This window comes from Castor canadensis, chromosome 11, assembly GCF_047511655.1.
Source record: "Castor canadensis chromosome 11, mCasCan1.hap1v2, whole genome shotgun sequence".
Taxonomy (NCBI): domain Eukaryota; kingdom Metazoa; phylum Chordata; class Mammalia; order Rodentia; family Castoridae; genus Castor; species Castor canadensis.
The window spans coordinates 130,818,217-130,836,963 of record NC_133396.1 but is presented as its reverse complement, the minus strand read 5'-3'; the positions used below and the strand labels follow the sequence as shown (position 1 = coordinate 130,836,963).

General features: G+C 51.7%; 1 protein-coding gene across 3 annotated transcripts in view; it reads right to left on the bottom strand.

Moving 5' to 3' along the window:
* Positions 1–459: 459 nt before the first annotated feature.
* Positions 460–18,747, bottom strand: part of Cacna1s (calcium voltage-gated channel subunit alpha1 S) — a 63,128-nt gene continuing 44,840 nt past the window's right edge. Inside the window, exons 28-44 of one of the 3 annotated variants that reach the window (XM_074048666.1) lie at positions 18,142–18,225; positions 14,448–14,504; positions 13,475–13,603; positions 13,200–13,265; positions 12,537–12,628; positions 11,880–12,039; positions 10,292–10,419; positions 8,231–8,327; positions 7,409–7,511; positions 6,483–6,584; positions 6,069–6,193; positions 4,650–4,778; positions 3,667–3,917; positions 2,394–2,479; positions 1,546–1,637; positions 1,155–1,292; positions 460–1,033 (exon numbers count right to left, since the gene is read on the bottom strand). In XM_074048666.1, coding sequence (XP_073904767.1) covers positions 827–1,033; positions 1,155–1,292; positions 1,546–1,637; positions 2,394–2,479; positions 3,667–3,917; positions 4,650–4,778; positions 6,069–6,193; positions 6,483–6,584; positions 7,409–7,511; positions 8,231–8,327; positions 10,292–10,419; positions 11,880–12,039; positions 12,537–12,628; positions 13,200–13,265; positions 13,475–13,603; positions 14,448–14,504; positions 18,142–18,225 — 2,046 coding nt within the window. In that variant the 3' untranslated portion in view covers positions 460–826. Of the gene's footprint in view, positions 1,034–1,154; positions 1,293–1,545; positions 1,638–2,393; positions 2,480–3,666; positions 3,918–4,649; positions 4,779–6,068; positions 6,194–6,482; positions 6,585–7,408; positions 7,512–8,230; positions 8,328–10,291; positions 10,420–11,879; positions 12,040–12,536; positions 12,629–13,199; positions 13,266–13,474; positions 13,604–14,447; positions 14,505–18,141; positions 18,226–18,747 lie in introns of those variants that run through there. The other 2 variants (XM_074048667.1, XR_012439056.1) reach the window with 2 other exon arrangements.

Sequence of the window (18,747 nt, the reverse complement as noted above, 5' to 3'; positions counted from 1 at the left end):
TGTAGAAGACCTGTGGCGCGAGAGCATGTATGTAGCGGCACACAGGAGGCACCTGGGACACAGCAGTCACTATTACTCATCGTTATGTGGTGTGGGTAAGGGAAGCCACAGGACCTGCAGATTTGTGATAACCGCGGCCATAAACCCAGTGCAGCTGAGGGCTACAAGCTGCGTTGGCAGTGGACTCTGGCCAAACAGACATGCTCATAGCTTCAAAGAAGGCTGGCTGTGTGTGACCAGGGTGTGGCGCTTCTTCTAAGATGACCAGTCCTTCTTGGGGCTGCTTGCCTCAGTGCACCTGGCCATGGACTTGCAGGAGAACACTGTGCTCCACATGGAGCTGAATAAAAATGCAGGTGGACCCTCAGTTCTCCAAGGCCCAGGCTCCTTGAGGAAGAGGCAAGAGGGAAACAGGCTGTGGGGAAGAGTTCACAAAAGGAGACAAGCAGAGACCAGGTGTTGGTGTGACAGGCCTGGAGACTTTAATGTCCTGCTGGTGGGAGTGGCCTTGTGACATAAAGACATTGGCACTCACCAGAAGTTTTTAAATTACTTCAGAAGCTTATTCAAGTATGCTTCTTGCTGGCGAGGGGAAGGGCCTGTCCTGCTGTCTACACGGCCTCCTGGCTTTCAGAGATGGTTCCTGACCACCCCACCTAGACTGGTGTCTGACCACCCAGAGGGAAGGAAGCTGCTGGAATGGGTGATCCTTTCTCCATTCTGGCACTCTCTACCCCTTGGTCATGCCAGCTCTAAGCCCAGGCAGATTCTGAGCAAGCCTCACAGCCTGGGAGGAATAAGAGTCTCCTGGGACCCCTCCTGCTGGTCAAGGTTGCCCAGAGGAGAGCGGAGGCTCAGGCCTCCCAGTGCACTGGCTGTGTCCTCTGGGGATTACTCGTTCCTTCAGTAGCTCTGTGGCTGCCACCTCCACTTCTTCTGGTTCCATCCCGCAGGCATCTGCCAGGGCCTGACCTGTTGCCATGATGAAGTTAGCATCTGTAGCCAAGGAGTCCAGGCCTTCTCGAACCAGAGCCTGCAGGGAGGAGAGGAAGCTGGGCAAGGGCCTGTCACTGCTGGCCCTACCCTCTTTCCATGCCAGATGGTCACGGGGCCATCCCTACAGCTATGGCCCTCCTGATCCAGTCCCACCTTACCTCCTGGATCAGGAGGGCCATAGCTGTAGCTGGGCACCGGGGAGCACTCTCCTCAGGGCTCCTGCTGTGGGGACTTTCTAGAGATCCTGGAGCGAAGCTCTTCTTCTCTTCACTCACAGGAGGTTCTGCCTTGGGGTGCTGTTCCAATGCACAAAAGGAGAGATCCCCCAACAGGGAGGCTGAAGCCCATATATTCAACTCATCCCAACTCATCCAAGGGCACCTCAACTGAGACCCACAGAAATGGGAGGGCCCAGGAACTCAGATCCTTCTGTTATGGATAGGCAACTTGCTGCTGGGCCCTCCCCCTGCCATAGCCCCACTCCTAGCTTCGGGCTACGGTTGGGAGGAGACGTGTGTAGTGTTTCTTTCCAACCTCTGCCCTTGTTACCTGGCCGGGGACAGGGGGCACCTGGCCTTGGGGCAGTCCCCTCTGGTTCAGCCATCCTTCCATCTTGTCCACCCGGGGTTTGCTGTGGGGCCCTGTGAACAAGTACACAAAGACGAGCGGGTTTGATGACTCTTGCTAGGAGCCCTAGGTCAACAGCCTCACTTGGCCAGCTGCAGAAGGTGGCTTAGAGGGTGGACAAATGTTGGAGTCCACACAACCCCAGACCAGGGGCAACTGCTCCAACTCTCCTTGCCTGGCTGTATGTCCTTGTGGGTTTGGCTGTATGTCTTTGAGGGGCCCAGGGCAGAGTCTGCAACCAACCTGTTTTTCAGGGGTCCTTGTGTGCATGTGAAAGTATGTGTGTACGAGTGTGTGTGCATGTGGAGTGTGTGCACATGCATATGAAAATGTGTGTGTATGCATGCCTGCTGGGGACAGAGGAATACCCTTATCATCATTAGACCCCAGAGTGCTTGGGGCTCTCACAGTAGCTCAGGTCCAGCCACACAGTTGTCCAGGACCCACTGGGACAATGCAAGATCACCTGCCAAAGGGCCCTGGAGCTCAGGTGTCATGTGTCCAGTGGCCTGGGAGAGGGAGACTCACACTTGGCTCCTTCATGGTTCCTGGCAGGCCTGCAGAATGCCTGTTAGAATGCACCCCTTAACCCACCCACTCAGTTGGTGCCCACCTCAGCAAGATAATGGTACTACCATCCTGGCCCAGCTGGCACCTGTTGCAACAGCTCCAAGCAGCCCTCCTAGCCAGGCTCCCAGATTCTAAGGAAAGAGGGAGCTCCCCAGGCCTCCTTAGAAAGCTTAGTTTCTCTGTGCGCAGAAGGGACTGACCCAGGGCCCTGTGGGCTTGTCTGAAGGCTCCTCCTCTGGCAGCAGGTGTCTCCATCTCTCCAGGGAACTCCCTTTCATAGCAAATGCTGAAATGGAAGCAAGACTAGTGAACCAGAGCAGGCTGCTGGTCTCTGCCATCTCAGCCCCTTGGCCCCATATCGTTCTTCCTCAGAGTCTGGACCAATCATAGTGCTGGGTCCTTGACTGCAGTGCTGATCCTACCAGCACTGCACCCAGCCAGCCCTGATTCTATGAGAATAAATCAAACACATGTCTGTCTCCACTCCTGCTCACTGCTCCCTCATTCCTTCCCACATTCAACACAGTCCCACAACCCTTAGGACCCTAGTTCTTACTGGGGAGCTTAAAAGAGCAGTGTCACATCCCTAGACATTGGGATTTTTGACAGTCCTTGGATTTTCTAGAATGCAGCTGGGGCTGAGAACTGTCTGGGCCTTTCTAGCCCATGGTGATCAATACCTCCTCTGGTGTCTCAGGACACCTAATCTCTGCAATTACTTGGTTGCAGTCATATCACATGACACATCTCCAACAGCAGGGCTGATGCTTCTCTGTTTCCATACCACACAGCTTCACGGTGATGCAAAGGTATGTACACCCTAAAGCTTTCTGGGCTGGATTCAAGAGGACTCTCTAGCTGGAGTGGGGGTGTAGGCAGGCTAGCCACGGGAAGTAGCTGCTTAGCTGGCTTCTGCCCCATCCTGCCCAAAGAGACCTCCACTCAGCTGCCTCCTGCTCAGAGACCAGTCCTAAGATTATAGCAGCTGAGCAGGAATCCTCTTCATTCTATCGCTTTTCGTGACACTCACACAATCACAGATTACATTTAGCCTAGTGCCAGGGGTTGGCAAAGTGGGAACTACCCAGCACAGTGAGATCTCCTTGGATGCTGAATCCAAGGAATATTGTCCAGTTTTCTGTGTATGAGCTGCTGCTGGACGCCCTCTCCTTCTAACCTGTAATACGTCTAATACCTCTCAGCCCCAGACCTGCTGTGGACAGAATGAAAGACCCAGTCAGCATCAGGCTAATGCTGACAGGAGGCTGCCCCCTGCTGACTAATGCCCCTCTGCAGTCCAGGTCAGCCTTGCATTAAGGTGCAGGACTGGTTGCCAAGGGCACAAAGGCAAACAAAGGACACCCTACAAATTTCAGGGTTCCTTCTTCCAATCTAGCCTGGAGCCTGTTAATCTAGTCCTCTAAATCCTATCCCAGTACTCCTACACCCAGAGTTAGCAGTTGCCACCATTACCTGGAAAACACCTGGCTGTTGCTATGGTTGCAGTTGCCATAGGCAACATTGGCATTGGCATTGTTGGTATTAGCGTGAGCAAGAGGGTGGGTCCTTGGATCATGAGGGAAATCCTCCAAGAAGACGGGTGACTCCAGTTCCTCCATTTCTATCTCAGCAAATTGGAGGGGTCTTTGGTTGGCCATGACAGGGGGCAGTGAGTTGGTCCTTTCCATGAAGTTGTCCACTTGGCCAAACAGGCCTCCGGTCCTCTAGAGGCAAGGAGGAGAGTGGGAGGACTGAGAGCAGGGACTGGGGGATGAGAACAGGGAGAACACTGGGGTCTGAGGCCCTGGGATGATGGTGTGGGAATAAGTCATGGGATTGGAGACAAATTATAAGGCCAGGAGAGAATGGACTGAGAGGTGAGACCAGACGAAGAGAAGCCCTATCCTCAGCAAGTTCTCAATTTATTGAGTGGACTGGACATACCTAAGGAGCCATACAGGAGACATGGACATACAGTTAGAGATTGTGGTGTAGTGGAGAAAGCACCAAATTGGGAGTCTGCACTCCTGGGTTCTAGTCATCGCTGTCCTTCCATGGAAAACTGAGCGATAGTGGGAATCACATATGACCTCTTTGGGCCATTATTTCCTCATGAATAACCCAGAAGGGTTTAACAAGATGGCCATGAAGAATCTCCCAGCTCTAAATGTTATAAAAAACACTTAGCAGAGTTAAGGATTGAACACTGACCTAAGTGGAAGCAAGTTCTTGGGAGATGGCATAGGGTAAAGGGTTTGTGGATTAACAGGAAAGGTTGTGTTATGTTTGACACCTAGGTAGGTGGGTCATTAATTCTGAGTCCCAAGAGTGGCAGGTATGGAGAAGGGTGTCTTCAGCTCCCATGTTCGTCTCCTGTGGGACTGGGCACCTGACACTTCTCTCTGTTACCACTCCCTGTGTCCAGCCCACCAGTAGTGATCATGGCCCTCGCTCACTCGGAATATTCCCTCCTCCATCGCAGCTTCCACTGCAGCTCTCTCCAGCTCCTCCTCAGCTGTCAGGTCTCCTGAGATGGTGCGGTGGATCTCGGGGGCTGCCTCTTCCTCTATGGTCCGCAGTCCAGCCTGGGGATAAAGTGACCTGGTGACTCTCATCCAGGAGTGGAGATGGGAACTGCTTCCCCTACATTTAATTCCTACACCATGGCTCTCCTGAAGACTGCTTTTCCTCCTGGAACATCAGTGTCTCAGAGGCCCCCAGGTCCTGTTCTCACCTCGGTGATAGCCCTCACTCTATATTGTTCCCAGAGTCTTTTCTTGACCCTGTGGGTAGAGATTTCCTAACCTCCCCAGGCCTCTGAGTAGAGAAATTTATTGGTTTGGTTTTTTTTGAGCTAATCAATGTTCATGCCACCACCAACGGGACAAATCAAAATTGTTGTCACTTGATAATTTGCAGTGAGGAACCAGTATCCTTCTGTGGCATTCTTATTCAAGATGCATATTTTATATCTAGCATGAGGAAGCATCAGACATACTCAATGTGGGGACGTCCTGGCTTGTAATAAAAAATGTCAAGGTCATGTTACGGAAACAATGAGGAATTGTTCCAGGAAGAAGCAACTAAGGAAAGATGGCAACTCTTGGTGGCATGTGACTCTGGATTGGACTCTTTGGCTATAGAGGACATTATTGGGACAACTGGTAAATCTGAATATGGTCTGGGAATTAAGTAGTAGTAATATATCAGCATTAATTTCCTGATTTTAGTGGTTGTATTGTGATTATGTATTTGCAGGAAATAGACACTAAAGTGTTATGGGTTGATAGAATATCATGTTAGAGTTACTGTTATATGTTTTAGGGAAAAAAAGGGTTTTTTTTTTTTGTTCCATACTTGCATATCAACCCATATTTACTTTTTAAAGTATATGATTATTTCAAAATAAAAATGGCAATTCAAATAAATTTTGAGCACACAGCCCAAATCCGCATGTTTATTTTTGACTGTTCAAATTATGTGCATCACAATTAACACAAAAATAGGAAAAAACCTCACATGGGATAAAATAGGAAGTTCTAACACTTTCTTTTCATATCCAATGGAGCACTTTAAGTGCTCTGGGTGATCTGCTTTCTTTGCTGACTACTGTTCTATCTAAGTCTCTCCTTTGAAGAAACCTTATTTTCTTTGGCCCTATCATCCAGAGATAAGGAGCTCCTGGTTCTTCTCTGAGGTTGAAACACCTTCTGTAGTGGACCATCCAGAACTAGCACCTCATTTCCTACTCCTCCAGCCTCCTTTCTTTCCTCTCTGCCTCCCTCTCCAGTCTGAGGACACAAAGCAGGACCTGGAGCCTGGAGACTTGGATCAGCAGGGTGTCCCTGGGAACCTGCCTGGGGAGTTGGGCTTACCTGGATCTGTACAGTGTCCTTCTTGGGCCGATATCCATAATATTCTTCCTGACGCTTCATGAACTTCCGGAAGTGTTCTTGGATGAGGAATGTTGCATAGAACTTCCCCACTGTCACCTCATCATCTGCAGAGAAGCCAAGAAAGGAGGTCCTGAAGGCTGGTAGGATCTGGCTCTGGACTCTTGTGGGTGCCAGAGGTAGCTAGATCCAGGTCCCCAGGCCCTCCCTGACTTGGGCCAATGGTCACTTTCCACCCTGAGACTGGTGGCTGCCCTGCTAACGTGTCCTGGCATCTATCTGAAGCATTTGCAGAGCTTTTGGGCCATTCTCGGATTCTTGTGGATCTTCTTGGAGAAGCTCCTTGTCCCTTTCTGGGTCTGCCTCTGGACTCTGGTCTCCCAAAGCAGCACCCACCTCCTATTGGAGGGATGACCTGGTCCAGGAGCTTCATGCTGGTCCTCTTCCAGATCTTCTTGATGATTGCCCTCAGCTCCTCATTGGCTTGCTCAAAGTTACCTGGGGCAAGGGACAGGCAGGAGTGGCCCCAATGCCATTTAGTCATACTTGATAAAACCACCCAGTTCTCATTGAGCCTCTCTGAGAGACAGCTACTTGTTCAGCAAATGTGACTCAGTGCTCTTTTGTGGCAGCAGCTCTGCTGGGTACTGGTGATGAACTGAGGGCATCAACTTCCCCCTGAAGCATCCCAACCCTTGAGTTACACACTTACTCCCCATAGGCCTTGGCTTCCAGTGCCTGGGGCTTTTAAGGCAATCATCTCCTGCTCTCCTCCCCCAAACCTCCAATTCCTCCCACACTCTGGTCTTTCCCAAGTATTCCCTGACCTGCCTCTTCTTTCCCTTCAAAGGAATCTGCCCGGGGCTGCTCCAGACACCTGCGATGGTCCTGAGGAAGGGATGGTCCTGACCCTACCCTGATTTCTTCCCATGCTCCCACCAAGTCTGTCTTCCTGGTAGGTGATGACCTACAGGTTTAATGAAGTCAGGGTGGACTTCCAGAAGCCTACCCAGCACTATTGAGCCCTGCTTCTGCCCCCACCCAGAGCTGACCTCAGGGGACCCCACCCCTGTGCTAGCACTGGTACTCCTCTAGCATCCAAACATGGGTGAGGAGTATGGGAACAGATCCTTAGTGACCTCACCCCACCTAGCCCTGCAAAGAAATTGACTTCCTTTGAGCCCTGAAGGGCATGAGGGCTTTGAGGCCATGGTCTGGGTCCCTGCTGCTTCTTCTCATAGCTCTTTATTCCAGGCTTTAGCTCTGAGAATTTGGCAGAATCTGTGCCAGAAACCATCTGAGAGAAGATGGTGGGACCTCACCTTCCGTCTTGATCTTGAGGGCTGTGCGCACCAGCGCAAACAGCGTGGCATTGAAGGTGACTGTGCCGTCACTGTTCAGAGGCATATTCATACCCACCAGGCGCTGTGCAGGAGAGGTAGTTGCTTAGTGCTGATCCGGGACCAGGCCAAGTTCACCAGGTCATGGTCGATGGGCAGAGGGGGTGGGGCAGGAGGGCTGGGATGTGGGCTGACCCCTACAGTGCCCTCCACGAGGGGATGGAATGAATTGTGGCAGAGGAGGGAACATTGTTGAGACTTTAGCTCATCAGGAAGGGGCTTGAAGGCTCTATGGTCTGGATCTGGAATGTCTCTCAGAGGTCATGTATTAAAAGCTGGGTTCCCAGGGTGGCACTCCTGGGAGGTGGTGGAAACTATAAGGGGTGGAGCCTAGTGAGAGGTTTTAGGTCATTGGGAGTGTAGCCTCAGAGGGGACTTTAGGACCTCTGTCTTCCTCTTTCTCTTTTGTGTCCCAGTCATGAGATAAGCAGTTTTGCCCCCATCATGATATGCTGACCTCCCCCTCCCTCTCCTCCCCACCCCACCCCACTGACCAGTCTTAAAAGCAATGGGCCTGCCTGATCCTGGACTTGAACTCCCCCAAACTGTAAGCATAATAAATAATTTCTCTTTACAATGTGATTATCTCAGGTATGCAGTATAGTAATGGAAACTGACACAGGGATGCAGGAAATCACTGCTCTCAATGACTCATCCATCAGGCCCTTGCCAGCTGCCCGGCCCCATGGCACCTGCGCCTCTTCCTCTCCCAGGAAGCTGCCCTTGCCTGGCAATGCCAGTTACCTTACATGCAACTCGGTGTGGGCAGAACTTCCCAAAGCCCAGAGGGGGCTGGATCCTCCTCAGCAGGGTCACCACATCCAGGTGCTTGATCCTCCCCCTGTGGATGACACACAGATGATGCACTGAACCCCCACCCAGAAACTACCCCCTGCTCAAGCAGGGGTAGCCAGGGCACAGGGCACACTTCCTGTTTTCCACTAGGGAACGTAGTATCCTTTTAAAATGAGGCAATGTTCCATACACTGCTGCCCAACACCAGAAATGGGACTCTGTTTTGGGCAGATAGAGCCTCTCTTTTGGGGGGGGTATCCTCTTGGATAAGGGATCTTCAAATTGGAATCTGGACCTCATTTTCCCTATGCAAGAACCTTCCTTAGGTTTTGGTCAAACTGACAAGGATCTCTTGGACTGTATTATTATATTTATCTTGGCGATACTGGGGTTTGAACTCAGGATCTTGCAGTTGCTCGGCAGGTACTCTACAACATGTGCCACTCCACCAGCCCCTCTTGAGCTAGGTTGATAGAAGTAGAGTATATGGATTAAGGAAAGTGGCAGTCTACTTCCAGAGACTGCTCCAGTCTCCTGGAAACCACATTTTCATTGCAACTATGACACCCAGAATAGGCACAAGGCAGAGAAACCAGAGGCAGGGGCATATTGCCTTGAGAAGAATCATTTTGGAAGGGCCTATGACTTCCAGCTTTCTCTGCCACTGTCTGTGAAGGAGACTAAATATTTTCTGTCTCAGGGGCTAGGTTAGGACTTGTGGGTATCTGGTAGGGGCGGGTAGGTTCTGATCTCCCTGACACAAGCACTTTAAAGCCCATTTGTTCAGGACACCAGACAGACATGTCGTGCATCTTGGTGCCGTCTCTTACTGACTTAAACAGCCCTGGGCACCTGAATCCTTCTGAACCTGTTTCCTTATTTGTGGGGTTAAGATGATCAGAAGGTCTATGTCACAGGCTGTTGGAAGAATTAAAAGAGATAACGCATGTGATACTTAGCACAGTGTCTGACACTCGGGAAACATTCGGTAAATGTGAACTTACTGCGTTTTTTAAGAAAAAAACCAGCAGTACCACCCAAGCTCTACTACGCTTACGAATACCCTGAGGATAGGGTTCATGACAGCGCAGATTCTGACTCTGCAGTTTGGGCCTGACCCAGGACTCTGCATGTTAACCATACCTGGATACAGCTGGTCAACAGAGCACACTTTGAGAAGCCAGGCATGGTGAGGTAGTGAGTCTCCACTCCCGGGAGTGGCCACACAGGGGCTGGATGGCTTACAAAGTCAAGAGTCTTCTCAGGAGGCAGAGATCAGGAGGATCCCAGCCTGGGCAAATAGTTCACGAGACCCTATCTCGGAAAAAACCCATCACGAAAAAGGGCTGGTGGAGTGGCTCAAAGTGTAGGCCCTGAGTTCAAGTCCCGGTAAAGCGCGCGCGCGCGCGCGCGCGCGCGCACACACACACACACACACACACACACAGAGGATAGACCTAGAGATCATCATGTTAAGCAAAATAAGCCAGACTGAAAAAGACAAATACCTCATGCTCTCCTCAAATACAGGATCTAATCCTTAAAAACGAATGGCAGGAATGTAAAACAGGGACTTTTGGGGGATAGGTACCAACAGGAGGGGAGAAGACAGAAGGCAAAAGGGGTGGTAAATATGGTTGAAGGACTTTATATACATGCATGAAATTAGAATAATGAAACCTGTTAAAATTATTTTTAAAAGAGGGAAAAATAATAATAAAATAATAGGGGAAATAAATTTGATCAAAGTACATTGTGTGCATGTATGGAATTATCATAATGAAGCCATTTGCATAATTAATATATGCTTATTAAAATATTTTTTAAAAGAAAAAAAAAAGTCAAGGTTCTTGCCACCCTTCCAATCCTGAGAAAATCATCCCTGGGCTGGGACCTTGGACAAACAAAGCAAGAAGAGAGTAAGTCCCTAGGGGATACTAGGATGGGGCCTAGGATGGAGGGGTGGACCATCTGGGGAGGACCAGCACAAAGCCTGCAGACTGGACTCACTTAGCCTCCGGGTCATACTCGGCCCAGATGGCCTTGAACTCGTCCAGATGATGAGGGCCCAAGATGGACCAGTCCCGAGTGAGGTAGTCAAAATTGTCCATGATGACAGCCACAAAGAGGTTGATGATCTGCAAGAGGAGGACCAAGGAAAGGCAAGTGATGCAGGACCTGGAGGCAGCTGGAGGTGCCCACCAGGTGGACGGCCGCAGCACCTCCTGCTCTGCACCACTCTCTGGCCAGACTCATGTTCCACAGGAAACGAGGCTGGACCCTGCCTCTGTGCTCCGCATACACAGGCACACGGCCAGGGAGCTTGAGAGCGCTTGGGAAGCTACTCCATTCTGAGCCTGCATCCCCACTCAGACATGCTCTGCCCTCCTCCATGCCCCGGCCCAGGCCCCTCTCACTGCCCCTGCCTTTTTATCCTTACTAGTCTATCCTTGCATCATGAGGCTTGCTCACGATGGACTCATCCTGTCCTTGTGAGCTCCATCAGGCCCAGGACTGGGTTTTATTCACAATTCTACCCTAGGCCCAGGGCTTAGCACATGGTGGCACTCAAAAGTTTTGAGTGGATATAGAAAAGAAAAAAGGGCCAGGCATTGGTGGCTCACGCTTATAATCCTAGCTACTTAGGAGGCAGAGATCAGGAGGATCACAGTTCAAAGACAGCCCAGTTTGCAAGACCCTATCCTGAAAAACTCAACACAAAACAGGGCTGGTGGAGACCTCAAGTGGCAGTGTGCCTGACCAGCATGCATGAGGCCCTGAGTTCAAACCCCATACCACCAAAAAAAAAAAAGGAGTGCAGAAGTCAGGGCCCAGTGGATGCCTTCCTCACAGACAGATGGCAGCCCTGCAGTCTCAAAGAGATCTGATGCCACTGTTTGTCTCTTTCCCTTTCTCTCTCTCTCCAATACTGGGAATTGAACTCAGGGCCACGCACTTGCTAAGCAAGTGCTCTAGCACTTGAGACATGCCACCAGTCCTTTTGGAATTTTTCAGTTTGGATGCTTTCAGATACAGTCTCACACTTTCCCCCAGGCCAGCCTCAGAGTGTGATCCTCCTGCCCCCACCTTCAGAGTAGCTGGGATGATAGACACACCCCACCACCCTTGGCCTAATGCTCTGTTTCTAACTCCAACCAGGACCCCTGTGGGACCTGTTTCCAGAGTTTCAGCCTCCTCATAATGGGGCAGCTCTCTCCTCCAAGGAATAGTTAGGAGTAAACGTCTTTATAGGAAGTCCCTACCTATTTAAGACTTGGTTTCATCAAATTTCTCTTGATTACTAATTGTTAACCCACACAAATACATATGTGTAATGTATATAATATACATACTACATACAGTAAAAACTTTTTGCAGTCCCTCTGGGGCAGGAAAAAGTGCTCACAAAACAAAGATAGGCAAGATGACCAGAACAAGGGACAATCTAACCAGAGCTTTCCAGGCCCATGATGCACTAGTCCCAAGTGAGGTAATCAAAGTTGTCCATGGAGGGAGGAAGCTGGCCAGGAAGGAGAAGACAGGCCCCACCTCCTCGACTCCTCCAGCCCTGCCTGGCCCTGGCCCACAGGACTCTCACCAGGAAGGCACAGAGCATGTAGAAGCTGATGAAGTAATAGTAGGCGAAGTTGGTACCGCACGTGTACTCCTCACCCGGGGCATAGTCTGACTCCGGATCACACAGCTTCCCATAGCTGCAGGCCAGCAGGATCTCCTGCCAGGCCTCCCCTGTGGCACACCTGGAGAAGAGAAGGGAGCTCCTGTCAGCCCGTGCACTCTTATCTGGCCCTCATGAGCCAGAACTAGTGTGATGAGCTGACTGGGGCTGCTTCCCAGAGGAATAGAGATCAGATGCCCAGGGTCACCTGCAAGCCTGGCTGTAGTGTCCCCTCTGTGCTACAGCCAGCCCCTCCACTCCACCTGCATGGGGTGCTCCAAGCAGAGCTCAACCATAGAGAAGAGTTTTCTTGGGTGGAGGACTCGAGTCACAGCAAGAGCAAGCACTGCTGATTGAGGTGAGGTGTGGACAGTGTCATTGATGTCAGTGAGGGAGACTGGAGACTCAGGCAGCACTCTGCCCAATGGAGGGGCTCAGTGCCAAATAACAACACAAAATCTTCAAGACGTGACAGCACAGGGCGTTAAGCCAGGCATGAACCACAGTGCAGGGCTTGTGTGGGGGCGAGAGCTGCCCCCAGGGCAGATGGGAACCATGGGGGGGGGTGGCATCTCATGCCTGAAGAGCAGCAGCACGGCTTGTGGAAAGGTCTGGAAGTTGTTATTCCGGTTTATTTGGGTCCCGTCCACCATGGCGATCTTTCCGAACATCTGCAATGCACAAGGGGCTTTGGCTCTAGAGCTGAGATACGAGCAACCCCTCAGCTCATGTCCCATGTCCTGCTGCCTTTTCCTGCCTGCCTGCTCCCTACCTTCACCCTCACCTTTCCCCGGCCCGACCGCTCCCCAGCTCCCTTCACTTCAGACCACATCAGATCTGAAGCCAAATAAATTGAATCATTCTTTAGGTTGAGTACCAGTCTTCCCATCAAACCAAAGAAAAATAGGAGGGTGGCTCAATTTTTTCCCCACTGGAGAAAGAAGGTCTAGGAAGTTAAGTGCAGGGAAGGCTCTCAGGGGAGGCTCAGTCAAGGCCTCTCTCATCTAGAGATGAGTTCTAGACCCTGCTGTCCTGTCCATCCCATACCAGGGTCTCTCCTGGATCAGGTCCCAGCCCTAACACCACAGCGTCAGGCTAGGGTTTACAACTTCCTTGCTCAGTTTGGTTACTGGGATGCGGGAGGCAAAGAGGGTGCAGGGTCCAGCCCACATGCATGCTGGTTAGACCTCCCAAACCCACGGATGCCCTAATTTGGCTAAGAGCAGCCCACCTGCTGCTCACCTGCATCCCGATGACAGCATAGATGAAGAAGAGCATCACGATGAGCAAAGCCACATACGGCAGGGCCTGCAGGGCCAGAATGGAGCATTAGCCTCAGGCTCCTCCCGCCTTCCCTGCAGCTCACCCTCCTCGGCTCACCAGGGCCCTGCCTGGCCCCAGGGCTCCATGCTGAACTCAGGTCAATGTCCTGAGGGGCTTCCTTATGTCAGGGCAACTTTCACAGTCCCATGTAGACCTGACCTTGGCCCTGCCTGATGTGCTGGGCGCTCTCGCACCTGGAAGGACTTGATGAATGTCCACAGCAGGGTTCGAACTCCCTCTGCCCGGCTCAGCAGCTTGATCAGCCTCATGACCCGGAACAGGCGGAAGAAGGCGCTGGAGATGCGGGCGCTCTCATCTGGGTCCTGTGGGGCAGCAGCCCCAGAGGTCAGTCTGGGGGTGACCCCTTGGTGGAGGGGGCGGGGGTGGGGAACAAGGCAGGACAGGAGGTACAATGTGTGCGTGTTGGGGACATGTCCATGATAGGAGGATTCCAGCTCCACCTCATGGCCCATGCTGTCCACTAGCTCTGGACCATTCCGGGTCTCAGGCTCGGCTGGGAGGAGGCACACACGGTGCCAAGCTGTGCGGTGTGCTTGGGAGCAGCGAGCAGCAGGCATTCTGCCTTGGGCAAGGCTGCAGCCAGGCCCACTGCTGGCCCTCCTGGGGCCTCTTGCTCATCTCTCCTTCTCCTCAAGCTGCCACTGAGCTGAGTGCCCTGATGGCCCCCACCCCTAGTGTCCTCCAGGGCAAAGATGCCCAGAAGCATGGCTGATCTGTGGCCATAAATTCAACATGGTCACTCCCCACTACTCTTGGGTGTTCTGCTGGGCAAGCCTCAGACACAGAATAACTCTGGAAAAGAGAGCCCTCTGTGTCCTGCTTGCTGTGTCCCCTGTGCATGTGCCTGATGAATTGTCACTGAGGTTCTCTGCCGGCAGAGTCTTCTCTAGGCTGTGTTCTGCAGACAGTGTGCTGAGGGGTCCCCTGGCTCTGCTTCCCAGGGCTCTGAGGAGGTGACCACGCCCATGCACATTCTACTGCCGAGCCCCAACCTCTCCCCAACCCCGGCCCTCAGCGGGCCCGCTCCAGGGAAGGGAGCCCAGAGTGCTGAGTGCACCCCCACGCCATGCATGCAGCCAGCTAGGCATGCAAGCCGCAGGACAGAGCCGGCCACATGCTAGGGAGGCTCGTGCAGCCTGGAATTACAACGTTCCCGCAGCCTCCACCCAGGCAATACAGTCCCCCGCTGGAGGCCAGGACAGTCTGTGGAGAAAAGAGACGAGGGGAGGGGAAGAAGGGGAGAGAGGAAAAGGGAGGGACACATGGGAGGGAGGTGAAGAGAGGTGTCAGAAAGGACAGACACGTGAGAGAGTTAAAGAGAGAAAAAGACAGAGAAGCAGGAGATGAAGACCCCACGTGGTTACGGTCAGGGGCTGGGGGCAGGTGGGAACAAGAAGGATGCTGTGTGGGAACAAGAGGCCGGGGCAAGAGAGGGGAGGGAACACCGACACAGACAGGTCCCTTCTCTTGTCTACATCTATAGGTGACAAGGGCTTGAGTTCTGCCAGGCCTGGGTTATGTGATGCTGGGGACATCCCTGCCGAGAGCACACTGGGAGATACCTACTCGTCACTCAAAGTAGATTCACCACTATTGCCCTGAGGCCAGGCTGACGTCCTCATGCAGTCCCAGCCTCCAGAGGCAAAGCAAATCTGAGTGAGCCTGAGCCCCCCAGGACTTGGACCAGGACTGCAGCTCACACCTCAGTGACCAGGCTCTTAAAGAGCAGGAAGTTGGCACGCGGGAGCAACCACTTTTCCTGCTTACTCCCAGCCTCTCCTTTAGGCCACAGTTCATGAGGAGCCCTGGGTCAAAAGCAGTCATTGTTGAACTTCCATTTGTCTGCAGGTGGACAAGGCAACCCCAGCACACCAGCTCGCCCCTGGCAAGCACACCTGGGCAGCTTTGCCTAGGACTACTGGCTCCCAGTCCTGGTTACCTGTCAGAATCACCTGGAGAATTTAAAAAATACACACAGGCCTTTGTTTGGCCTCTGCCCAGATCTAGGACGGAGCCTGGCTTTAGGGGTTTGATTGTACCCTAATGACCTTACGGTGCAGCCACAGATGTCTCAGACCTGTGTTGTCCACAGTACCCACTAGCTACATGTGGCTATTTGAATTACAATGAAAATTAAATAAAATTAAGAAGTACAGTCCCCCAGTTTCACTAGCCACATTTCAAGTGACCAGTAAACACATACGCCTAGTGCTACTGTGTTAGAGAGGGCAGAACATTTCAATCATTGCAGAAGTTGACCTTTCCCTGGTTCATGTGTCAGAAATGTTAAATGATCTTTGGTTTGGTTTGGTTTTGCAGTATTGGGAATTGAACTCAGGGCTTCATGTTTAGGCAAGTGCTCTACCACTTAAGCCACATTGTGTTTTTAAGGTAGGGTCTTGAGCTAGCTTTTGGCAGGCTGGCCTCAAACCATGATTCTCCTGTCTCTGTCTCCCAAATAGCTGGGATTATAGATGTGTACCACCACACCTGGCCCAGGAATATAAACCAATCTTAAGCACACTGTCAAGCTCGTATTCCATGTAAGGTACATCTATCACTCCAAAAAACCAAATAATAACCCGTGACACCCTTCTGTTCTACGCAACCAAGAATATGACTGATTTATTCAGGCTTCTCCAATGTAGACCTCAAATATCAGGAAGTAGCTATTTTTAATTTGAGTTATTTTGGCTGTTCAGACGACTCTCTTCTGACTGTGCTGGTGACAAAGTGCTGCTTCTAAACCACAGCCCCTTTGGGACGTGATTTTCCCAGAAATTCTTGAGTGAGGATAGAAATGTTCACACACGCACACATGCACACACACTCACATACACTCTCACACTTGCTGATTTTGCCCACAGCCCACCTGCCCCCATCAGCTCGGAGCAGACAGATTTCTGTCTGTCACTGTTCTGTGCACAGGGGTGAAGAGGGCTCCCATGGCCCTCCCCTAGCATGCTAGACAGCTAGTGTGACAGCCAAGTCCCCAGAAGGTGTGACTCCCTGCCAGGGCTCAGCTTTCAGAGCCTCAGCCCCAGCTTCCTTCCTCACAGACTCAGACTTTTCCCCCTCCGTCTTCTCAGCCCCTCTCAGGCATCCCCAGGGCTGAGTTCCTCCCCTTCCCCCTCCCCCCTCAATCAGGCTTCCCTCTTGGCTGGCACAACCCAAGTGTTTTGGTCTGAACAAAGGGAAATGTAGAAGGAAGCTCTACATATGGATGAGCCCCCTGGCTTTGGGGCTCTTGGCTCAGTGGGGTCCCTGTGGCTATATCAGTCACTCCCTGGGTAGAATCCCACATGGCGCTGGCTAGCATGGCACAGGAGATGAGTACCCTTTTCTGCCCTCCTCTTCCCTCCTGCTTCTTCCCAGCCCTGCACTGGGGCCCCCTGGCCCCAGAATGCTGCCTGGTACCAGCCCAGAGGGAAGCTAACTTTTGCTTTCAGCCTCTGACTCTTGGATTGCCTCCTCCCTGCCTCCTCTCCAGCTCTTGGGACCATTTCCCTTCCTGCAGCTCAGTCTTCAAAATAAATGCAAAGCTGACCACTTCTGTTCTAGCAGGTCAAGCCTGGTGTTCTCCACAGTATGAGCTCATCACAGCAGAACCAAAATCCTCCAAAGGGCTCTCCTCTCTCCAGAATAAAACCCAAGGTTGTAACCATGGCCTTTGAGGGCCTAGATGTTCTGACCCCTGTCTTTTCTCTTCCTCATTCTCTGCTCTCTCTACTGTGGTTCAAGAACATCTTGTTATTCCTCAAACTCAGCAAATATGCTCCTACCACAGGGCTTTTTCACACACTCTTCTCCTTAATGATGCTCTGTATCCCATAGCTTCACAGTTCACTCCCACCATTATTTCAGGTCTTGGCTCCAATATTTTTTTCCATATTGGAAAAAGGCTCAGGGCCTTACTCTACCACTTGAGCTATGCCCCCAGCCCTTTTATTTTTATTTTGTTGTTGAGATAGGATCTCATTAACTTGTCCAGGCTGGTTTTGAACTCACAATCCTCCTGCCTTCACCTCCCAAGTAGCTGGGATGATTGGTATGTACCACCATGCCTGGCTTCTCTCATTCCCTTCCTCTCTATATCCTTAGCCTTGATTTTTCTTCATAAAACCTATTTTTTGATATTTTTATTGTCTGTTCCCCCCCACAATTTTGCTCCCTGCTGTGACTCAAGCACCAAGAGCCATAGCAGGCATGAGAGGTATCAGTAACTATTTATGGTGTAAATGAATGACTGAATTCTTAAAGAAAGGGGGTCCCTGTATTTAGTCATTCTCACCTTTTGCCCCTCAGATTAACATTTTAAAAATTGAGCTGTAATCCTTCCAGTGTCCAATTCAAGCATCTTTGGGGATTTCCCACTGCCTGCTACATGAAGCTCACCTTCACCTTACCTGTTCAGTCTCACCCTGCCCTCCTTCTCTCCTCTGTACATCCACACGCTCTGCTGAATAACTACTCAGCATGCCTGGACCTTCTTTACAGTCCTACACTGTGCCTCTCCTGCAGGGTTCTGCCTGGGGGAATCTCTCCCCTCTCCAACTCTAATCACTGCCTCCCTGAAGCCCCCACCAGAGATGACCTCCACTTTCCACTGCAGCTCTTGCCTTCAGCAGTCTGGACACTCATTGTGTCCACCTGGTACCTGAGCTATCTCTCTGCTCTATAGGACAGTAGCACCTCCAGGGCAGAAGACTCGTCTTTCCCATATCTGTATCCCCCATGGTGACATGTGGCACCCACGGTGGGTACCCCACAAGCACCTATGGATGTGTGAACAGTGCTTTTGGCCCCACCCTAAGGATGGCTCTGTCCACCTGATACTCACATCAATCTCACTGAGGATGACATCAATGATACTACCGATGACAATCAGGAAGTCAAACACATTCCAGGGGTCTCCAAAATAGCCCTGAGAAGGAAAGCCATGGGAGCAGGGGGTGAGCTTTGGGAGGAGGGACCTCTGATGGCCAGCAGAGGGCACTGGTCCCACCCAAGGTGACGTAGAACTGCTCCTGCAGGCCCACCCACCCTCTCATCTTGGTTCTCCACTTTCTTCTTCTACAGTGTAAAGTGGTGGGAGGATCATTGGGAACTCAGGATTTGGGGTCCTGGTCCAGATGGGGAGCTCTTAAAACCCTGTCCGGGGTTTGACAAAGCAGAATTGGTGGGGTGGCTGGACTGGGCTGTGCTGGGAACTGCAGGAAAGGACTTGAGAACTAAAGAAATGGGTCAAGATAGTCCCTCAGCTGGGGCTTAGGCTTCAGAGGCCAAAGAGAAGGCGGGGACCATAAGATTGGCTCAGAGAAGAGGCAGAGATGTGCCCAGGGTCCATCCTGCCATCTGTTGATCCTGGCAGCTTGACGGTGCCTGACGGTGGAAGTAAGGCGAGGTATAAGTGGCTTGGGAAAGCAGAGGGGCAGGAAAAGTGGCC